Below are 24,170 nucleotides of genomic sequence, written 5' to 3'. Positions count from 1 at the left end.
ATTTCATTAATATCTTTAAGGGAGTAGGAAAATGTTTTGCATAGTTTTCCATGAAAAAATAAATCGCTTACAGCACATTTTCATTAATGGTGCTTTATTAAAAAAAAACAGCAATTAAGTCAAGCTTTCCAACTATCAGCTTTTTAAATGCCCCACTGTTTAATCTATAATTAAAAAAAAAAAAAAACACACATGCATTTTAAACTTCCACAGAAGATAAAGTGCATAAAATGTGTATGCAGAACTACAGGTGGTTTGTATCACTGAAGCAACCCAGAATATGAAAGGATAAAGAACTCTACTAATATGCATTTAAGCACTGAATCACTTCATTTCACAAAAACACTGAGAAAAAACCTAGATGTAAATAACCACTAATCGTATGTTCTGGGGATGTCAAAAGCACCTGTTAAACATCAATCCTAAATTAAGCATCATCCTAAACTGTAAAATAAGGACACAGCTTTAGGCATAAAGTTATCCAATATTTTTCATTGAGCCTTTGTTTTCATTGAAATGTCAGCGTTATTATTTATTCAACATCTTGTTCAATGATCTTATATTATGTGCGAACACTAAACAAAAATGTCAGTTGTCATAATTTACTCATCCTCATGTTGTTAGAAGACAGAGACCCTAAACAATGCAAGTTCTCACGTGGACATGCATGCCACTGTGAACAAGCTTCTCTCATAGCGCTCATGAGAGCACAACCAACATAAAGACGTTCGCTAAAAAAATTACTTAAACTTCTAGTTATTTCTTACCAAAACCATCAAAAAAATCATATGACTTCAGAAGACTTGAAATATGAAGCATGTGTCACATGGAATCAGTTTAAATGGTCTGCACTTATATAGCGCCTTTTTAACCTTAGAGGTTAACAAATTGCTTTACACTGTGTCCCAATCACCCATTCACCCATTCACACTCGCATTCATACACCAATGATAGCAGAGCTGCCATGCAAGGCACTAGTCTGCCATTGGGAGCAACTTGGGGTTCAGTGTCTTGTCCAAGGACACTTCGGCATGTGGAGTTGTGTGGGCCGGGAATCGAACCGCCAACCCTGCGATTAGCAGCCGACACGCTCTACCACCTGAGCCACAGCCAACCCGTTTTAGGAATTTTACTGTTATTGTATTTATATATTATATATGGGTATATGGAACAACAAAGGTGAGTAAATTATGACAGAACTACACATTCAAAGTCAATACAAATCTCAAAAGGATGTAACGATACCAGTTTTTCAACAGTACGGATAGACGATGGCACTTACTATTAATCCTACTATGGTGAAGGCTTAATCATGAGGAAGACCACACTAGCAACCAACGTCTACAGACTAGAATAAGTTATAAGATTTTCAAATTAAAATTCAAAATTGGAATTTTCTTTGAATTCAAGTTAAAAAAGCACATTCGAATGCTAAAACTGAGCACTTGAATTTTGGATCTGTGCCAAGCACAGACAATGACTTCAGACCAATCTCATGTTTGCGCTAAAAAGGCTAGCTGCAGCACAACAAATACAGTTCAACAGAATGCAGGAGTCTTGAAACACATTTTTAACTTGACATGACACTTAAAAATGTTCACAAGACGCTGTATAAACAAAGAAACGTGGCGAAACGTTCAAAGACGTTCGTGTAGCGCATGTAGCGATCGGTGTGAAGAGCCCCATCGTTGGAGGTTTTTTGCCATTACACCTTGCTTTCTTTTCAACGTTTCTCATATTAAAGCTGGGGTACGTAATTTCAGTGACACTAGCGCCACCAAATGGAATTGCAAAAATAAACAATGTTTTCAAAACAAGCTTTCCAAATACACCCCTCGTCTACTGTTGTTCAAACAGTTATGGCGGTTGCACACCAGATGAGAAGCACCACGCCACATCATATCGCGGCACAGGTATCAAACACAGGGCATGTTGATGCGGTTCACGTGGCAGACATTACACACAAACGTTAGCACGGTTTTCCCCTTCTTAAAGAATGAGCAAGGCTAGGGTAAATAATACATGTCCATTGATAATGACTTGGGTCGAATATAATGGAAAATATTCGAGTTGTGCTCCGTGGCGAAGCAGAAATTTGAGCAGCCTCCTGAGTTGTAGGTGGATGCCGCCAACAGTTGTCGAGTGGCTGCAGTGGAGTGTGCACATTCAATGAAAACAATTGTTTTGAATTTAAGAATGCGCCATGTCGACCGCCAGATGCATCTGGAGTGCGATCCCCTTAAGATTCAGTTCCATTCTGACAATTTGGGCTTCTTAATAAAAAAAGTTGTTGTGTTTAATGGCATTTCAGTTTTGCGGTCAGTACCAATACTGGTATTTTCACTGGTACTGTTGACTATTGACTGCTGAAATTTTGGTACACTGACAAACCTAGCTTGGTTAATTCTAATGTATTAACATTAGTTAAGCAGCAAATTCAGGACTTTGCTCAGTGATATTAAGACTTTATATAGAGATTAGTGCTGTTTGCCAAGAGAAATATTCGAGCTGGACCTACAGCAACATGTACGTTTTAGCCAGTGTTTCAACAGGTGAGAACCGCAAAAATAGATTGATACCTTGCTTGTGGAGGCCTTGTACGTTGTCTTCAGTTTTTGGGACAGTTGACTAGTGCTGTGACTTGCTGTGAACAAGGAGTGAAAAGATTATTAGTGAAGTTCAAATAATGAGTTAGACTTCATCCACACACACACAACAACTAAATAAGATTAAAGGGATAGTTCACACAAAAATGAAAATTCTCTCATCATTTACTCTTAGTAGATTAGACAAATATAACAGCTCTGTAGGTTCATACAATGCAAGTGAATGGTGACCAAAACTTTAAAGATACAAATGCGCATAAAAGCAGCATAAAAGCAATCAATATAATTCAAGTTGTTAAATCACTATCTTCAGAAGCAATATGATAGGTGTGAGTGAGAAACAGATCAATATTGAAATATTTATTTCCAAAAATCTCCAATTCAAATTTTAGGAATAAAAATATTTATATATTGATCTGTTTCTGACCCAAATTCATTGCACCACTTCAAAATACATATATTAAACTACTGGAGTCATATGGATTACTTCTATGCTGCCTTTATGTGACTTTTGCAGCTTCAAAAGTTCTGTTCACCATTCACTTGCATTGTATGGCCCTACAGAGCTGAAATAACCTTCTAAATATCTTCATTTGTGTTCTGCAGATGAAAGAAAGTCATACACATCTTAGATGGCATGAGAGAATGAGTAAGTGATGAGAGAATCTTCATTTTTGGGTGAACTATCCCTTTAAGTCAGTGGTTCTCAATTTCTTCAGTTCAGTTTCAAATAATTTACAGCCAAATTCAACAACCCCCCCCCCCCACCAGTGTCTTTGTTTGCTAGTATGTTTTTTATATCAAACATCAAGCAGGTTAAACTGTTGCCATCCATGTTTATGATCATTTAGGGGATTCATTACACATTAGAATTGCTGTTGCCAAACTTTGTGGTGTGTATGAGACCTGTATAACTCTGGCAAATCTAGAAGCCAATGCAGAGTAACCAGGACATTGCTTTAGGCACACAGTTATCAAATTGTTTTCTTTGAATCATCAAATGTCAGCGTTATTATTTATTTAAAAGCTTATATTATGAGGGCAGACGTTAAACAAAAGCTTTGTTTTGCGTGTACCTTTTGTTTTCAAGGCTCCTTTGCTCAGATCACCACCATCACCTGTCTGTCCTTCTCCAGCCAAACGTTCGTTTAGCGATTCAATTTCTCTTCGCACTGCACAAGTAACAGCACAATATCAGACCTCAACTGTTGATAAACCAACTAAACCATTGTTACATTAACAAACACTATGTAACTGAGTAAGTTGGTCATTATTGCAAAAACTTATATAAAATGTATTTAAAAAAAATAATTTATATATATGAAATAGTGTTCAATTAACTGTGCAATTGCTAAATAATAGTAATTATGAAGTATTTATTTTGTAGAGCTGCTTGTACTTACATATTGTTATTACAATAGTATTAATATTAGCAGCATGTAATATGTGTAACACGGATATAGTAAAGTAAAAAAAAACATTTTTACATCAAAGCATTCAGTATAAATCATGCATAAAGCGTTGAGTCATGCACAAAGGATCTTGTCACAAATGAACAAGTCATTTGTTTATTACTCACACTCCAAGTTTTCAACGTAGAGATTTTCAAACTCGCGTTCAATCTGCCCGAACAGGTCCAGTAAGTTGCTTCTTAAGGCCATCGGCAACTTGGAGTCCTAGAAATACATTTGAAATTATCTGTACTGTAAATACTGATATTGTGTCACGACATCTTCAAAATTCAACAACAATATGTAATGCAATAATATTTGTAGTTTATATTTAACATTTTGCCTTTATATCTGCCTTAGTTTATACACAAACATATTAACATATGTTCTAATATAATTATAAAATAGTATTTTTATATATATATATATATATATATATATATATATATATATATATTATTATTATTATTATTATCATTATATTTGATCATAATTTTTCATTTTAATATTTTTATAAAATGTTGCACTGCTTTGGTCAACTGACTCAACTCACATCAAACCTTCATGTTTTTATTTAATGTACATTTGTATCTCTTTTACATATATCTCTTTAATGTACAACTTTTTATTTCCTTCTGATTCTACTTTTCTATTTCATATTTCTTTATATCGATCGATATATTAAAATTAATGCAACAACCTAATTTAAGTAACAAAACATATTTTTTTTTTTAAAGTCTAGTTTCACCTTTACAATAAGATCTTGACTTTTGTTATTTTGCACATACTAAAAATAATTAGATTAATAACAAAACATTTAAAAGATACTAAACAGCACAATATGCAATGAAGGGATGTTGTAAACAGGTTGTTTCCTTGGAATCAATAATATCTGTTCTAAAACTTAATTTCTTTTTAAATGACAGACTTTCTGCACAGTGATTTACCACATTATAATAAGGAATTTCTAACAAAACATAGAAAAAGCACAAAGATTAAGAAATCTCTAGACCAAAACTTCCAAACTAATCTACCATGCCAACTTACCTCCATTGTCAAGGATAAGAAGTTCTGAATAAATTCTTTCAGCCTTTTTAAAACTTCACAAAGAAAAACAATCCAAAAACAAACATTTCTGCTGTGTAGTTTTGCCCAGTTATATCCAGTTTAACAACTCCATCACAACAAGGTGTGCTGTCATTCCAAGTTAACACAAGGGTTTAACAGTGAAGGTGGTTTGTCAACACTACGTAAAACCGCTCTCCACTCTGTCTTTACCACACGTGCAAGAGCGATAGAGGTGCCAATAAACACACAACAGCTCGCCGTCTATTCTTATAAAGCTGCTCAATCCTAAAACTTGTGGTCTCCATAGCAACTGGACATAATGACAGCATTGAGAGGGTGAAAGTTGGTATAGTCTGAATCCAGTAACAGTTTACAGAAGGGCCGGCCAATCAGAAATGACCCCACAGAGGAATAGACTGAACAATCGAACCATAGCGTGGGTCGCTCTTTAAAAATGGATGAGGCTATAGACCATAGAAGGGTTTGGAAAGTACAAAGTATACAGTAGATATCTCCCTCCCAACAACCCCCACTGAGTATTAATAAAACAGACAACTAAACATTAAGTCTCAAGTCAGACAAAGATAAGCTGGACTTCTGTAAACACCTTTTGGCTTATCGAATACAAGTTGTATTTTGAAAAGCAAACAAACTAAAGTTTGGAACGATTATGCATCAGAGATGCAATTATGTGATGCATTATCAACGTTGCTATAGTGGACATTAGCGTAATCTGTCATAACATGGGCTTGCATTTACCAATCATTTTTACATGTGTTAGCATACTTCTGCAAATTAGGCCTACAAAAAAATCTAAACTAGCCGTAAACTTGCTGCTTTTCAATTTCAAATTTTGCCACATGTTTGCCAGAAGTTTGTAGCTCTTCGCTGGTAGCAGTGAACCTCTGGAAAACATTTGTCAACAATGGACAATTTGCCGCAAAGCTCATTTGCATGTGAAAATTATCCGTGGCGAATTTGCAGCGAATTTGCCATGAACTTCATTTTCGTAAGGGTGTTTCAGCGTGTGAATTATACAACTTAGTGGGGACCAACTTTTTAGAGGAATCCCTGGAATAAATTCTCAAAGTGCATCGCAAACCCTAGTTGTCTTTTGCCGTTTAAAGCTAGCTAACGCTTTAGCTTGCTGCGCTAGCTAAAATAACCTACGCTTGCCTTTACCAATCTTTTGGATATGCCTATGGGTACTTTTGTAAAGTATGCCTATGTTTCTGAGTGGGAATTATACAAACTACATGAGGACCAACATATTAAAGAAATGTCTGGAATAAATTTTCACAATGTGTTTCACAAACCCTAGTTGTCGTTTGGCGTTTATAGCTAGCTACCGCTAGAGTTTGCGGTGTTTATAGCTAGCTAAAATAACAAGTGCTTGCATTTACCAATCTCTCGCACATGCGTTTGCGTATTTTGTGGAGCAGGCCTATGCTTCAGCATGTGAATTCCCTTACACAAACCGAGAGTTCATGGCAAATTTGTCGCAAACTTTCCACAAATTCGCCACTGATCATTTTCACATGCAAATGATCTTTACAGCAAAAATTATCCATTATTGCGAAAGGTTTGCCAGAGGTTCACCACTACTGGTGAAGAGCTTGCAGCAAACATTTGCAGCGAATCAAAAGCTAATTTGCAAGAGAAAATAACGAGCTGCAAATTTGCGGCAAGTTTTGATTTTTGTAAGGGTTCTCCAACTTACATGAGGACCAAATGTTGAAAAGAATTCCTTAAATACATTTTTGCAATGTGCTTCACAAACCCTAGATGTCTTTTGCCATTTATAGTTACCACTATAGCTTGCTCCCTTACAAAAAAAAAAAAAAAAAAAAAAAAAACGAACGCTCGTTATTTTCACGTGAAAATTAGCTTTTGATTCACTGCAAATGTTTGCCACAAGTTTGCAGCTCTTCGCCAGTAGTAGTGAATCTGCAAATTTGCCGCAAAGCTCATTTGCATGTGAAATGTTTGCGGTAAATTTGCCATGAACTCTCAATTTTTGTAAGGGCTGTGTTTATAGCCAATCATTCGCAACCAATCATTTGCACATGCATTTGCGTAGTTTTGTAGAGTAGGCCTATGTTACAGTGTGTGAATTATACAACTAACATGGTGACCAACTTTTTAAACGAATTTCCAGAATACATTTACGCAATGTGTTTCGCAAACCCTAGTTGTCTTTTGGTGCCCCTAGTTTAGATAGCAAAATGGCAGTCTTAAAGAATTCTGAAACACAATACTGAAGTTTTGTGATATTCTTGTGATGTGTAAAGCTCAAAGTATGGTTCGTATTTTTTTTTGCATGTTGGTACATTTCGCACACAAAATGTGTGACTCAAATTCCATCATAAATATGTGTTGGCGGACTATCCGCATGTAGCCCGGGTTTTTCAAGACACATGGACAGGCCTTTTTGGACATGGACATCTTTTTAGTATTCAAATTTTTTATTTTTTCAAACACTCTTAACCTTTTGTTTTGACTTCCTTTTGCACCCTGACTACATTTGTTAAACAAACTGCATTGCATTTTATTTCAAAATAAAGATGGTTGAACTTCTTTCTTGGAATTGTAATACTGATGCCTGATCTAATGGTTTACATGAGTAGAAGCGTCTCTTATCACTGACATATTACAGTAATGTTTGCATACTGATAACAGACCGGTTTAAGACAAATGTTTTGTGTTCCATGGATACATTACAGTACTTAATCAATGGAAGAACTACTCAGTGACAGAAATACTTAACTCATGTCATTGTTTACCACACAATGCTCGCACTTTGACATTACATTTCTATCACAACACCACGGTTCACACCTTTTTACACATCCAAACCAGACTCTCTCAGTAAAGACACTGAACAAGTCTACAGTAGCTTCCTTGAGATTTCAAATGTCTAATAAAACACTTCCCTGAAACTCTCACTGAAAATCCAACTTAATTAAAAAAACATATTGGTAATACAATAAGGTTCCATATGTTAACATTAAACTCTAGAAGGGTCTATCTGCTAGCAATGTTGAACAAAACATGATGCATGCATAACCCAGCTGTCATGACTTGATGTTTACCAAAAAAAGAATTAAAAAACTATTCTTGGTGTCATTTCTGACAGCACACCTGGGGATGACGGCAATCTCATAACAATAGTTTATTTTAATGTTTGTAACCACAAACATGGAACTATTAGGTTACATCTTGACATTCTAGTTTGCACAAGTGTTTAAGCAACAAACAAAGAAGACAGACAAACAAATGTCCCCACCTGTCCCTCCAGCATGTCCCTCTGCATGCCTAGTCTGTCCTGCTCCGTGCTGTTGGTTCTCCGAATGGAGAGACTGTGCGACTTTCGCTTCTGTTTAACTTGACGGGCGGCTGCGCTGTTTCCACTTTCAACAGGCATCACTCCTCAGTGACGTCCTGACACACTTCCTACCTGAAACTGAGCAAACAAATGGCAGGGTTTGCCCCATCCCACTGCAATGGATGAAAATAATGGGACCTTTGTTGTATACTAAGCAATGTCACCTATTCCTGATTGTGAAATGTAAATAACAAGCTAAACATTAAGAGGAAGGTGGATAAGAAGACTTTGTTGATGAAAAACTATCTTTGCTGAAGGAGTATATTGATTGAATACCAGTTAAGCGTACATCATAGAAATTATGGCGATGTAAATGAATCTTGTGAAGGTGAATCTGACTCCAAATTAATTTATGGTGAGTCTAACAAAAATCAAACGCCATATTTTATCTTGTAAAAATAAAATATATTTTGCAAAGATTTTTTGTATTGTGACAATTTTTTCATGACAATTAAAAACTTTTAAAGCAGCACTTCACCAATTGCCAGTAGTCTACTGTTATGAGAAAAAAAAAAAACTGTGTCATACAATTTCAGGAGCCCACACACTGCTACAACAACTTTTTCATCCATTTTTCCAGATTTCATATGCTACAACGTCACTACGTCAGTGACATCCGGACAATCTCAATGCTGATTGTCTTTCGCGACAACGTGTCATGCGAATTTCTCGCCGGAGTTGAAAAATTTCAATTTGCGCGAATTAAGCGAATAATGTGATTTCACATGTTCGAGTTGCATCATTCGCGCCACTCGGTGCAAATTTGCATCTAAACGCGTCTATTTGCATCTTTGCGTTGACTTTGTATGTAATTGTGCTGCGCGAAAGGCTCGCTTCGGGTTGTATGTGAACACACCACAACAGGAATGAGATTTTTTCACATTACAGTAGTGTTAATTTGATTTTTTTACAAGTTGCAAGAATTAGATTACATTTTTTTGCATTGCAACAATACGTTTTTTTTTTTCGTGTTACAATTACAAAAATGGGATTTTCCACATTGCAGTAACGACAATAGGATTTTTTACACAAAGTAGCTGGAATAAGACTGGAATTTTCACAATACAGTAATGGCAATAGGACTGAGTATAAATATAGATTTTCCAATGCATCGCAATCTTCATTTGAAATTGAACGCATTTTTAAATCCCAAGAATTATCTTTTTCTTACATGTGCAACTCTCTGCCTGAGATATGCCACTGGCTGGTAAATGTTCCGATTTTCCTCGATAGTGACCGAGTAGTATAGCGGCCAATGACAAAATCCATGCAATTCATTTATTATTTAATTCTAATCACAAATAGTGCGAATGAGGTAAAGAATCCATTAAGCCATAATATTAATTAATATATGCTCGTTTCCTTTTCTTAAAGAGATGGTACCAATTTTTAGCAAGTGTTCTACAAATCAATGTAAATAGATAGAATATAAATAATACATAAAAAAATAAACATGAAACAAAATATAATATATGCAAAATAATATCATATTTATTGTTGGAATACATGGATTAGAAAATTTTTAAAAAGCTCAAATGTGACCAAAATAATAATATATATATATATATATATATATATATATATATAAAATAAAAAAATATATTTTTTATATATATAATTAGAAGACAGGGTGAAGGTTAAAAAACAAATACGAGATTCACCTATTAATGCCGTATTTGCAGTTTTCAGCATAGGCAACAAGTGTAACACACATGTTAAGTGTCAAAATTAAAAGTTAAATTCACAATCAAAAAAGCAAGCGAGCCATTATGCAAAACAACATACAACAGAAAGTGTTAATGTCAGTTTGAGCATCTTAAAAATTGTTTATAAAAAAAAAACATTAAATAAAGGACATGCAAAAGAAAAACAAATACCAGGCATGAAGAGCAGTGAATGATATACAAAGCTGACACATCCTCAGAAGACCGTTAAAAGTGATGGAGATCTCAGCAGGGGCCCGGGGCCGCAGTCCAGCACTGAACACAAGACAACACCATCTATCGGTTCACAAACATGAACATAAAGGGAAGAAAAGCTGCATGCATGGAGTGCATTACAGCATTCTCACAAGTCACAACCTAAAATAACAGGAAGGAAGATGTGAACGGATGAATGCAGGGAGAAGGTAAAAAATAAGGGCAATCGTGTTAGTGGGGTTGAACCTTTGCAACTCAAATAAAAAAAATCAATAAGTATGCAGCTGCAGCATCATGCCTTATAACTGTGCTGTCATGCAATCTTAATATAATGTTGAATGCAATTCTGCCAAGATGGAAGTAACTACAAAGACTAAAATAAAACCTATGATCCAAGTGTAGTAATCTGAAGGCAACAGATCATGTAAAAAAGTAATTTCATTTTTTTATTATTATTATTTAAAAGATTTCCATGTACACCTCCTTTAGAAGAAAGCATTGTTGTGGTACCACAGTGATGTGGTGGCATTAGATTGTAATACTGTGGCACACACACTGCAATCTGATGATTTTATAAGAAACACATTTGAATCGGATTATATGGAAGAAAACACATCCTGTATAAAGAGACTGATCTGTTATACAGTTCCAGTAACGTGAACTGATCATTAAACACACAAACAGCAGCAGTCTGATGCAAGGTCCGCTGGCCTGCTCGCTTCCTCACCATTCACAGTGAAACATGATCAACCAAACAGAAGTGCTGCGATATGTGTATGTATCTCTAATCAGCTAATCCTGTATTATAACAAACATACTCTCAGCCCTCAATAATACTCACATTTATGAGCGCTTCAGTAGATCTGAACGTGTTTGTATTCGGTGATTGTGGGATGTGTGTTTGAGTCATCCAGCATTGTACAAACACGCTGATGTTTTCTGTCAGTAATTACGAGGGAATTTAATTAGCACTCAGACGTTTTTATCAAACCCGACTCTGTCAACCGAGTGTGAAGCGAGATGAAATTAAACCACAATTGACAGGCCTCCGACCGGATGTAGTATTTCAAAATAAAAGCTTCAACATTATTCTTTTTTTTCATCTTCCGAAAGAAATGCGTTTACTGAGAAAAAAAAATGAAATTCACAAGGTAAAACATCACATAAGGTTTAGCTGTAGTGCTTTCAATATAGAAAGTGTAAATCTAATTAACAAATCGCTCCATTTTGTTTTTATTAACATTATTCATACTGTCCTAACTTTTTCGGAATTGTGGTTGTATAGAACTGAGCAGCCGCCAAATAAATGTAAAGTTTTTCATTCTAAATTTGAGTGCAAATTGAGTGCATATGTATATATTTTTTGTATGTATTTACATGTATGTATATTTATGTTTGTTTGTAATTTTAAACAATTAATATTAATTCTATAAAAATATAAATCAAAACACATTTTTTTCTTTATATTAATATTGTGCATTGCCCATCAACATTTTTTCAAAGTGTGTGTTGATGATTACAATGCAATATTTATATAATTTATTTAATACCTTTAAAAAAAGATATTTAACGCCCATAACAAACACCTGACACTGATTACTAAAACCTCTGTTGACTAAATGTAATATTTAAAATATTTTATTTAATCTTTTATTTCTTTCTTTCTTTCTATTCTTTCTTTCTTTCTTTCTTATTTAAAAAAATATCTTTCCTATTTACTAAACCCGGAAAACAGCTTGACTGTGTATTGACCAATCCGGAGACGTGATTTTCCCCAACAACCAATCAAAATCCTTGACACATGACGTAATTTGTGGGCGGAGCGCCGGTCGTGTTGTCAGACCTTAGCGTTGATTATCAGTTCGTTCCTGATGAACCGCGCCATTAAAGAGACACACTGAACACTATCGCTGCAGTAGTGTAAGTGTGTGTGTAGCGCTGGTTTATTGGAGTTGTACAACAGTGTGCAGATGTATGTGGCGTGATGGCGTATGTATAGTGTGGTGTAGTGTGATTGGTCTGTATGGTGTGCCTGGTCATGGTGCGTTTGTTATGGGCGTTGCGCAGACGCGTTTCTCTGCAGATCAGCTGCGGCCCAGCTCAGCAGGAACAGAGACACTGAACTCTATACAGGTTACAGCTGCATACATTATTACAGGATTTATTCAACAGACTATTAGCCTAAGCCATCTGTCCTTTTAAATTGAAGGTTTTTAGCAGTCTACAGACAACATTTTGTTTGTCTTAACTGAATTATTTATTATTATTATTATTATTAAGTATAATTTGTTATTATTTAGTATGCCACTATTGTTATTACGTTTTTGTTACTGTGTTTGGCTGATAAGGTGTTATTATACTACTTTGTTACTATACATTTTATTTTAAATAAGGTGCTCACGGTTTTTAGGCTATTATTTTATTATTATTTAGTTATTAATATATAAAGTTTGTTAATTATGTTTTACATGTTAAGGTTATGTATTTGACTGTTATTAGGTATATGATTATAATTAATACTTTGTGTTTGACTGTGTCTGTGTGTTTACAGACGGGTTCAGTTCACCTATAAGGATGCCGGAGATTAATATGGATAATCTGGATGAAAAGCAGGTGCAGTTGCTTGCAGAGATGTGCATTCTCATCGATGACAATGACAGAAAGATTGGAGCTGACAGCAAGAAAAACTGCCACCTTAATTCAAATATTGACAAAGGTCATGTATTTGCGTGATATTTGCAGTGTAATATTGCATACATTTGCCATATTTCAAGTGTTTGTATCCATCTCATTTATTGCATGATTTTAGTGAATACTGCATTTAAGGACATGCAGAATAAATGTGCATAGTTTCTGTGTTGGTGATGGAATAATAGATCTCCTTTAAACTTCTACAAGTTGAAAATTATTATTTCCTAGTACCAATACCTTATACCACTAGTATGACTAACATTTTTGAACTTGTAAAATACAGTTTTTTACTTGCTTCCCCACCTGCAGGTTTATTGCACCGGGCGTTCAGTGTCTTCCTGTTTAACAGTGAGGAAAAGCTGCTCTTACAGCAGAGATCAAACGCTAAAATCACATTTCCAGGTGAGTGTGTTTATCTCTCATGATCTGATGAAGTTGTGCTATTTTCCTACTTTTTCATAGAAAGTCAAATTTAATACATTTAATGTTTTGTGGGATTTTGTCCTTATAAGTGTTTATTTATATAGCAACTACTAACACTATGTGTCATGAAAAATGTCATTAAACCATTGGTTTAAATATAAATTGCAAATGCCTTGGAATGTAATCTAGTCAAAAATGATAGTACAGTATACTATAATATAATTATGTATGCAAAGTCCAAATGTTATAGGCAAGACATTCACTAAAGCAATAAGGAGTGAAGTTAGGCACAAAGTAAAGCTGAGCAATATATAAAGTGGCTTAAATGTAATAGTTCACCCAAAAATGAAAATTGTCTCATCATTTACTCACCCTCATGCCATCCCAGATGTGTATGACTTTCTTTCCTCTGCTAAACACAAATTAATATTTTTAGAAATATTGTTTTAGCTCTGTTGGTTCTTACAATGCAAGTGAATGGTGACCAGATCTTTTTTTAAGCTCCAAAAAGCACATAAAGGCAGCATAAAAGAAACACATAGGACTCCAGTGGTTAAATCCTTGTCTTCTGATGCGATATACCCAGGAAATGAGGAAGCAGACACTGCTGCAAAAGAGGCTTTATCAGCGGATTTCCAAAAGTGTCCTATACCTCCCACTGACATCAAAAACAAATGGCAAACTGAGTGGGATAGTAGTTTTTGCACACCTTGTTCATTGAAAAAATAAAATTGTAAAAATATATGAAGGTAAATAATGCTTTTTATTAAGCTACTATATATCATTGTATATAAAATATAAATATGAAAGTGCATTTCAGAGAAAATTATTAGATCTCATTCTCCCTTGTGTTTATTTAAAGAAAAAACGGTTGGAAATATGCCTTCAATATTTTTAAATAGACTTTTATTCAATGCCTTAAGAATATTGCATCTACTTGCTACAGTGGCTGTTTGCATGAAATTATGGTTGCTCTGATTAAAAAAAAAAAAAAATTTAAATCATGATTGGGCAATTTCTGGGCAAATGCATTATTATCAAGATATATATATATTGAATATCATCAAAAGGCTGAAAATATACAGATATATTATTTGTAGCCATATCACCCAGCACCGCCTTTGGAACACAAATTGTGAGTGATGCCAAAATATTGTGAATAACTATTTGTAACTTGAAGTTCTTGTCTTGTTTCCTTCCTCTTCCTAGGCTGTTTCACCAACTCCTGCTGTAGTCACCCACTGCACACTGCCAATGAACTGGAGGAACAGGATGCCATCGGGGTCAGACGTGCCGCACAGAGACGACTACAAGCTGAGCTGGGCATTCCCATGGATCAGGTACTAATACAGGAAAAACCTGTGATTGAGTGAATGAGAGAGAATATGAATTAGCTTCTAGTTTTGTGTGAAAAATGCATCAGACTGTCAGTGAACAGCTGTGGGTGTGCCGTCTACGACTATGCATTCAAAAACAGAAGTCTGCATGTACTGGTTTAAACTAGGTTACTTGTCATCCCACGCTTTTCCCCAAGGTGCCTCCAGAAGAGATGACATATCTGACCCGCATCCACTACAAAGCCCAATCCGATGGCGTTTGGGGGGAGCATGAGATTGACTACATTCTCTTCATGCAGAAGGATGTGGAACTGAATCCAGACCCCAATGAGATCCAGAGCCACTGCTATGTCTCCAAAGAGGAACTGAAGGAGATCCTGGAGAAGGCCAAGAGGAATGAGCTGGAGGTCACGCCCTGGTTTAGCCTCATTGCTGAGGCCTTCCTCTTCAAGTGGTGGGACAATCTCCATAACTTCAAACAGTTCATCGATCACGACAGGATCCACCGCATGTAAACGCCATTTTTTTAAGGCTTAGTTACTAACGGACACTTAAAATGGTTAGAAGTCTACAAGATTAGCGTAAAAGTCTGAAGTGTTCAACCATGAGGTGTTTTTGCTGGTTGTAAATGGCTGGACAAGGAGCAGGCTTTGTCATCATTATGTAGAATTAAAGGGATAGTTCATTCATAAATGAAATTCTGCCATTATTTCCTCACTCTCTTGTTCTCCGGTGGAATGTTAGCCTCAGTCTCTGTTCACTTTCATTGGATGGGGAAAAGAGCAACATCAACATTCTTCAAAATTTCTCCTTTGGTGTTCCTCTGAATAAATGCATTTACACAGGATTGGAACAACATGAGGGTGGGTAAGTGATGCCAGAATTGTTATTGTTTGGTGGACTAACCCTTCAAATATCTGAGTAGTTAAATCTGATGGAGAAAAGGATCCATAACTACATTAGAGACATAATGGTGAAACATGGTTATAAAATGACATGAAGCTGCTACAAAGAGTTTAGAGCAGTTGCTGTCTTTGTCATTTTCTTTCACATGACTTTTGGAGGTATTGCTAAATATCCAAATATGGTCTGAAGTGCCTAGTTTCATATGTGAGTCTATGCTTTTGAGAGAATGTTTTGTGTAGATTGACCCATCAAGCTTCACCGTGAAGTTTACAATGGTTTAAAGTCATTTTTAGATGTGAAAAATAAAAGTTGGTTTCTTTATAGTCTTGCCCTCATTTCAACCCGTTCCTTGCACCATTTTTACAGACTTAATATTGGAAAATTACAGTCGACATGCATTCATCCATCCTTTGTATGTCCTAGTAATATATCATTTAAAAGAAATATTAATATATATATTTATAATATAAATGATGTACTTTATGTGAGAGATAATACACAGTCTGATTAGTTAGACCAGCTGATTGTACATTATCCTTCATTTAACATGGCTACTTGTGATACAAGAGTCCACAGAGTGATACAAGAGACATGAAACTAGCACATCTTTGTAGGAAATCAAGTGAAAATATAGCTGCGAGCAGCGATGGCGGGCCCAAGCCGGTGGCACCGCCACCCCCTGTGCCTTTAGGGTTGCTGTGCATGATGGGCAATAACATAACCTCGCTTTGACTGTCGAGAAGATGTGTGCTGTAGAGCTTGCACTGCAAAAGTGCGCATTGAGGGCACATATCGACCACAAAGTATGCGTGAGCACCCTTCCGATACCTAAAATGAAAAATGAGACACCCTACGGTCTCATGGAGTTAATGGACACATGAAATAAGTACACAAGACTGAAAATTCATATGAAGTGTGCCATTTGGGACAGGGCCTAGGACCGTGAACCACAATAGTCACATCTATGAGATTTCAAATGAAGAATAATTTTTTATGTCATAGGATGTCATAGGTCAATATCTTTTGCAGCCAGTATTTATCTGGAGGTCTTTGTACAGGTTTATCAATGTAATTATAATTTACGCTTATGTGTTCCTATGATATGCAATGGAGGTACATTTTTATGTTTAACATGGGTGTATTCACAATACATAGCATACGATATAATATCTTACGATTATTTATCATTATGTTAAGTACATCACACAAATTTGACTGTATTCACCTGTAATGTCTCCAATAAGTACAGTATATATTGGCCTGTATGGCCATGATATATTGCCTTAGCTAGACTTTAGCTAACCTATTACATTAGCTAGTAGCTCATGAGTCATGAATGTTAGCAAGACACAAGTTAACTATATTTGCTTTTGGCTAATTAGCTGTATAGTCGAGGCACTGTACACGACGCGGAGGGAGGGAGGGAGGGCGGGCATAGACAAAATCTCATCTACCGACCTGATGTTTTGATTTTTTATTTAATAAATATATTTGTTTGACAGGAAGCTGTGTGCAAACAGGAATATATATATTAATTTATTTATAAAAATAAATAAAAAACACCCCAGAAAAAAGGGCACTTTCTCTCGAGGAAGAAAAAGGGCAGGTGCTCAAGCCCCCTTTGATGTCTATGTGTGCACGTGCCTGAGGGTGAGTAAATGATGAGAGAAATATCTTTTTGGGGTAAACTCATTTTATTTGAAAGACTATCTAGGCACATACTAACACTGCATTGCTGTGACTGTTTATAACTATTTCAAAATGTACAAGCTCACACTTTAAATGGTCAGTGCTTTGATTTTTAAATCATTAAAATAGCAACAGATCAGAGAAAAAAATGGAGATTGAGTGATTATTTTACATTTTACATGCCATTCAAAAACGTGGCATTTTACAACATAAGAGAGAAATAAAAAAAACTTTAAATAATACCATTTGTACTTTTCAATGATTTGGGATGTCAATGTTCAGGGCGATTTGGAGCTTCAAAGTTCCAACAGAGAAATTCCCTCCCCCTCCCCCTCCCCACACACACACACACACACACACAGACAGAATGGCAGGGCCACTATGTCTGTCAGAGAGAGACAGAGAGAAAAAACACAGAACGGGAGGGGGCACTCTGTCTGTCAGAGAGAGAAAAATTCCAAGAAATCCACATTCAAACCACAATATCTGACTTTCTGTTGGTCGGAGCTAATGACTGTAAATTAGAAAGTTGTTCGGCTTGACGAGAACAATATACACGCCGAGTTTTGTAACTGTAGATAGAACTAACTAAGTTATAACACACTTTATGTGTCCTTTTTTAGTCCTAAATCAATTTCCTCGCCACGGCCAAACTGTTCGAGATATCAATAATCCGTCCGAATGTAGCATCCTCAATGTCTTGACTTCATGCCGACCGAGTTTGGTGGCGATTGGATTCATTCTCTAGGAGGAATATATATAATTCCAGAGCATGTGTTTCCAAACAACCCATAATAGCCGACTTCCTGTTGGGCTGGCGTAAAACTTAGAGCACGAAAGTTGTTCGGCCCGATGAGATCTACAAGTGTACCGAGTTTCATATTATTACATGCAAGCATGTTTGATATATGGACAAGTGTTCGAATCCCATTCCAGGGGCGCTGTCGAGCCCCCTGCCACGCCCGGTACCATCTTGCCCGCCCTGATGGCCGGTTCTGACCCGTGTGCAAAGTTTCAAGAGTTTTCGAGCACATTAAAGGCCCCAAAACCTTGAAAAACAAAAATAAAAGCATTCTCACTCAACAGCCAAATCATCCCCCTCCCCCCAGACACGTAGGGTCAGTGGGAGAGGCAGAGAAAATTCTCCAAAACATCCACATTCAAACCAAAATATCTGACTTTCTGTTGGTCTGAGCTAATGACTGTAAATTAGAAAGTTGTCCGGCTCGATGAGAACAATATAATTACTGAGTTTTGTGACTGTGGGTCAAAGTGTAAAACCAACCCCCTCACTTTTGTCAAAAGGTGGCGCTACTGAGCCCCTGCACCACGCCCGTTTCTGAAACTTTGCACATGTCTACTGGCTAATAAATGTGATGTGTCTGTCGAGTTTCATGCAATTTCAAGTATGCTAAGAGTCTCAAAAGCATCAAAAAAGAATATTCGAGTTTGAAGCGTTGCCGCGGCAACAGTATCAAAGATATCAATAATCCTTTCACATGTCTACATCTGCCGTGTGTTTACATTACACACCAAAAGTTTTAAGTAAATCGGGTAAAAATACGAGGGTGATTTTAAAGCATTTTGAAAGTGACACACTTCCTTCTGCCAGTTGGTGGCGCTATAACTTTGACTCACAATAGTCACATCCATGCGATCGGCCTGTTACAGCGAACACACTGCTGAAGTTTCATCGAGATCAATTAATGTATGCAGAAGTTATAACACACTTCCTGTTTCTCTTTTCGCGCCATCATTTCGTTTCCTCGCCACGGCCAAACCGTTCGAGATATAAAAAATCCGCCGGCAATTTTTCATCCTCAATGTCTTGACTTCATGCTGACTGAGTTTCGTGCCGATTGGTGGAATTCTCTAGGAGGAGTATTGCAAATTCCATTGCATGCGTTTTCCAAACAACCCTAAATAGACAATTTCCTGTTGGGCTGGGGTAAAAAGTAAAAGTATGAAGGATATATGAAACGATGAGATCTATATGTGTACCAAGTTTCATATTATTACATGCAAGCGTGTTTGATTTATGGACCAAGATTTCGGACACCGTTCCAGGGGGCGCCGTCGAGCCCCCCTGCCACGCCCCGGTACCAGCTTCAGCCCGGCCCTAATGGCCGCGGGTTCTGACCCTTGTGCAAAGTTTCAAGAGTTTTAGAGCACGTTAAGAGCCCCAAAAGTGCCCGAATAGTCGTAAGAAAAATAATATTCTAACGAAAACAATAGGGCCTTGCCTTTTCAAGGCTTGGGCCCTAAAAATATTTGACCTCTGGATGCCACAGCTGACCAATCAGAATCTAGGATTCCAAAGAATCCTGTATTGAACATTTTTAATGTTAGCCTATTTATAATATAACATTTATAATTTATAAAACCAATATACTGTATGCATATACTTGTTTCTTTATAAAATGCTTTCAAGCAAAGGTATCATGTTAAATATAATAAGGAAAATGTTAATAAATTAAGTAATGTTTGATAATTGTAATATATTTTTTATTGTTTTATTTTTTAGTTCCTAAGTTTATTCTTGGTTTTATCCAGCAAGTGGCAGCAAATCCCAACAAACACCATTTTATCCAAATCTTAAAAACCAAGAACACAAGAAAATTAGTGAGTGGTTCACACCCAAAAATGAAAATCAACATTCAAGTATGTTTTACAATAAATTCTCAAAAAAGTCAAAAACAAAAGAAGAAGAATATGAAAATGCAAGTTTTGATTGATTGTTAAAAAAAAAAAAAGGACTGTAATATTGATCTGTTTCTCACCACAATTATAATATCACTTCTGAAGATGCAAAAAATATATATATATTGAAAATAATATATTTGTCTATTTTTGACAAGCAAACTGGCATAAGATTTTAAGTCTTGTTTTGATAGAAATCTAATCAAATTTGCCAACGGGGTAAGTTTATAAGGAATTACGTTTATTTTGCTTACACCAGTGGCAGATTTGTATTCTTGTTTTAAGTCTTAAGTTCACAAATTTTGTCAGATTTATTTTAAAACAAGATTTAATATCCAATTTTGCTTGACAGGTAAATAAATCAAGTTTTAAGAATGTTTAGATAATTTTACTGGAAAACATGACAAAAATAGATATCTTGAAAATCATTTTTTGCAGTGCATGGATTATTTTATGCTGTCTTTATGTGCTTTTTGGACCTTTTAAAGTTTTGGTCACCCTTCACTCATGCTTTGTATGGACCTACAGAGTTTAAATATTCTTCTAAAAATCTTTGTTTGTGTATAGCAGAAGAAAGAGAATACACATCTGGGATGCATGAGGGTGAGTAGATGATGTGAGAATTTACATTTTGGGCTGAACTTTTAGAAAACTGTTTTGAAGAGAGTCGTTTGCTAACATGTTTAGCTTTGAAAAGCAAAGTCATCAGAATTGCAAACAAAATCATGTTTTCCTTGGTTACATTACTGTTTTTGTGCTTTTTGACAATTTTGCTCATTTAAAAAAAAAAAAAAAAATGTACGCTTACGCTGTATTTTTCTTCGCTTTTGTTTCCAAGTTCTACGCTTGGTTTTCCAAAACTTGTAAGTAAAGTTTGTGGGGGCGTTGTGCGTCACCGTTGGTCCACAAGTTCTTAATTGACAGCTCCTCTAGCCAATCATTCGAAGAGGGGAGGTGACGTCACACAAATGGTACTCCGACAGCTGCTGCTTAATATTATATTATTTGTGGTTGATAGATACGTTGCCTGTGTCTGTTTTGAGTATTTTCTGCCAGCTCTAGGAAATAATGTGTTTTCCGAGTAGGCCCTTATCATCGTCCGTTAACACATGTATCGAGTCAGCTGAATTTAGTTAGTAGAGTCTTTAGTTTAGGCATTATTTAAGACTTTCTTGTTTGTAGGTTATTGGATGCTTCAAAATATTTTTTTTCTCTTTTTTTTTTTTTTTAAGATATGTAGCAATAACCATCTTAACGGCCCTGTATATAATAATAATAATAATAATAATAATAATAATAATAATAATAATAATAATAATAATAAAAACCTTACTTGATCTTTCCCAGCAGGTGGCAGAAAATCCCAATAAGTGCCACATACAAACGTGGTCGCATTAACCATCTATTCTATACAATTATGGACAGCATTTTAAAGATTTGTGTATTTTTGTCTCATTTTGGGGTCATGTTTTATATCATATTCTTAAGTGTTTAATTTAATATCTGAAGGAGCTTTCCAATAATGACCACCAGGTGGTGCCTGCTGGATTAAAATCTATGATGAATCACAGACGTCCAAACACATCTGCAGCACAGGGGGATTCTACATTTATTGTGCATGGAGGTGTTATGTTAGAACCAATGTTCCTTGCAGAAAAGACATTTTGTACCCTGTAATTGTATTTATATGTAGAGTGGGGTCTGAGTCAAGTATTCATATTTGGAACACTTAAAAGATTATATATAGAAACCTAAAGGGTTCTTTGAGCCAGGTGGGGAAGTTCTATATAGAACCTTTTAAGGGTTCCCAAAATGCCACCATTTGTTTTTTGGATATGCAAATTGAATAGTTCATATACTATAACATTAGGAAAGTGAAATAACCATTTAAAATACATAATTATCATTAAGTAAAACATTTTGAATAGTTTGTATTTACAACAACATATGCAATAATTAAGTCTGTTCATAATGGGACACTGTGGACATTTCACTCAGAAAATGAATCTTCCACATGCTCATACACCCAACAACACTTACTACTTTGGCCACTGGGGGCAGTGTTTCAAATTTCAGTAAGCACAGACCGATTTTAGCTAAAGAAACATCAACTTACTCTTTCCGATTTCATCGTGAGATCAGTCTGAAATGAAAAAGGATGATACAATGGATGAAAATTTCCCATAGACTATACATTAAAGTAGAGACCCCATCCATATCTAGGGATCATAATATCATAGAAACTTAGTGGTGGGCTATATTGATTTCAGCCAATAAGCAACCACTTAGAACACCCTAGCAACCACACAACAATGCCCTGGCAACCACCTACAACACCTTAGCATTGTGGCAGTAACTTTTGCATAGGCAAACATCACTCTAAGGCACTGCCTGTCAGCCAGCAGACAACTTCTTTTACATTTAAATGTCAAGATATCAGATTATATGGATAGACAACGTGAATGACCTTATGCGTTTCCAGAGCAAAGAAAAAACACATCTGAAGTAGATAAAAGAGAAACAAGTGAAAGAAAGCGGGAAACAGAAATCTGAAGTATGTATTGATATTGATTCTAGCTGATATAATCATGAAGGATATTAAATTCATTTTAGAGTGCATGTGTTTGTTGGAGCCGATATAGTCCAAGAATCCTATCAGTGATTTACTGTCAGAGTTGGAGATGCTCCATAGACCCACACAAAATGTTTATTGGAATTATTGTACATGTGGACATCTATGGTTTTATGGTTTCACTAGGTGAGAAACAACATCGTTTGAGAAACCAATACAAATATAATTTCCATCTCAGACATGCATTTCCATTAGAGTAGGATTATTGTGCAGTGGAAGTACTAATAAAAACAACAGTCAAAGTAAATGATTGTATACTAAACAATAACTGTATAATAAACACATCATGTCACAGGACTATTACAGATTATATACAACTGTATACTCAAGATCTCTACACATATTAATTGAAGTGCTGCAATATGAAAATGCAAAGATGTGTCATGTTACTTACTAGATGCAGAATTTACTTGATATTCTTTTGCATTTGAACCCAAATGACACCAAATAATAAAGGCAAATCATATGTATGACATTTGTGTCACTATAAGAATGCATTTCTTTACAATGCATAACTGAGCACCCTCATTTCCAATATGGTTTCAGTCCCTCCTAAAATTTGAATCTATTTGATGTTTCCGTGTCACCAAATGAGCAATAGTACTTCATATATTTGCTCTAGTAAACACCACATGTAATGGCTAGATATGATTTTATTTTGCTATGTAAATTTATACACATGTTACCATTGCATTACTGATGTAAACAGTACGTATAAACATTTGTATTGGCAATCTTTATATTGTCAGCACACCTGCTCTGATTACAATCTATCTGCCCCGCTCTGTTTGTGCAGATAATTGCGTTTTCCACCACGATGAGTAGATTAAATTTATATTGTATCCTGCCCGCTTTGTCAATTGCCATGTCCTACTTTACTATCTCTGTCTCATCACAAACTATTTCATCATATTGTGCAATATAAGCACAGCTCTTTTTTCTGTATAAATTTGCCAGAATTAGAACAGAAAAAAAATAAAAATAAATACCCACTGAGAATTCTGTTTTAGCTCCCTTGAGAGGCACGAGAAAAAATAGAGTAAAGATAAGCTCAAGACATTGCTTACACCTGTGCACCCGTCTCTAGAGTCTGCAGTGAATGAACATGCTGTTATGGATGGTACATTTGGTCTGAAAGTTGTAGTTACTTAAACAAGTTTACTACCTTCTAAGTTATTCTCAGGAAATTGTATCATTTAGGTAATTGAGATAATTGTAGTTGTATTTTGTAATTTTGGTGTGCCTTGCAATAAACAACACAATAGAACTGAAAAAAGTAATAACCTATGATGTTTCTCATGCAAAAATATGTTTGTGCCAACTCTTGTTACATTATATGAAATAGGTTGGGGGCTGAATGTTA

The 24,170-nt window shown here is 35.7% G+C and overlaps 2 protein-coding genes across 5 annotated transcripts in view; one reads left to right on the top strand and one right to left on the bottom strand.

Annotated features, from left to right (window-relative positions):
• LOC127634340 (WD repeat-containing protein 37-like) overlaps positions 1 to 11,470 on the bottom strand; it is a 49,053-nt gene extending 37,583 nt beyond the window's left edge. Inside the window, exons 1-6 of one of the 3 annotated variants that reach the window (XM_052113850.1) lie at positions 11,271 to 11,470; positions 10,388 to 10,510; positions 8,412 to 8,588; positions 4,186 to 4,282; positions 3,683 to 3,778; positions 2,580 to 2,644 (exon numbers count right to left, since the gene is read on the bottom strand). In XM_052113850.1, coding sequence (XP_051969810.1) covers positions 2,580 to 2,644; positions 3,683 to 3,778; positions 4,186 to 4,282; positions 8,412 to 8,549 — 396 coding nt within the window. In that variant the 5' untranslated portion in view covers positions 8,550 to 8,588; positions 10,388 to 10,510; positions 11,271 to 11,470. The remainder of the gene's footprint in view (positions 1 to 2,579; positions 2,645 to 3,682; positions 3,779 to 4,185; positions 4,283 to 8,411; positions 8,589 to 10,387; positions 10,511 to 11,270) is intronic. The other 2 variants (XM_052113848.1, XM_052113849.1) reach the window with 2 other exon arrangements.
• A 786-nt stretch (positions 11,471 to 12,256) lies between these two features.
• LOC127634375 (isopentenyl-diphosphate Delta-isomerase 1-like) lies at positions 12,257 to 16,908 on the top strand. Of its 2 annotated transcripts, XM_052113915.1 has the most exons (5): positions 12,257 to 12,562; positions 12,981 to 13,145; positions 13,430 to 13,522; positions 14,753 to 14,883; positions 15,078 to 16,905. In XM_052113915.1, exons 2-5 carry the CDS (start codon positions 13,004 to 13,006, stop codon positions 15,393 to 15,395), a joined length of 684 nt encoding a protein of 227 aa, XP_051969875.1. In that variant the 5' UTR covers positions 12,257 to 12,562; positions 12,981 to 13,003; the 3' UTR covers positions 15,396 to 16,905. The 2 variants fall into 2 exon arrangements, with proteins under 2 accessions (XP_051969875.1, XP_051969876.1); XM_052113916.1 differs by lacking the exon at positions 12,257 to 12,562 and having other exon boundaries at positions 12,982 to 13,145; positions 15,078 to 16,908.
• The last annotated feature ends 7,262 nt before the right edge of the window (positions 16,909 to 24,170 follow it).

This window comes from Xyrauchen texanus, chromosome 41 (assembly GCF_025860055.1).
Source record: "Xyrauchen texanus isolate HMW12.3.18 chromosome 41, RBS_HiC_50CHRs, whole genome shotgun sequence".
Lineage (NCBI taxonomy): Eukaryota > Metazoa > Chordata > Actinopteri > Cypriniformes > Catostomidae > Xyrauchen > Xyrauchen texanus.
Note: the sequence above shows the minus strand (reverse complement) of the source record. Positions and strands in the feature narration are given on the sequence as shown.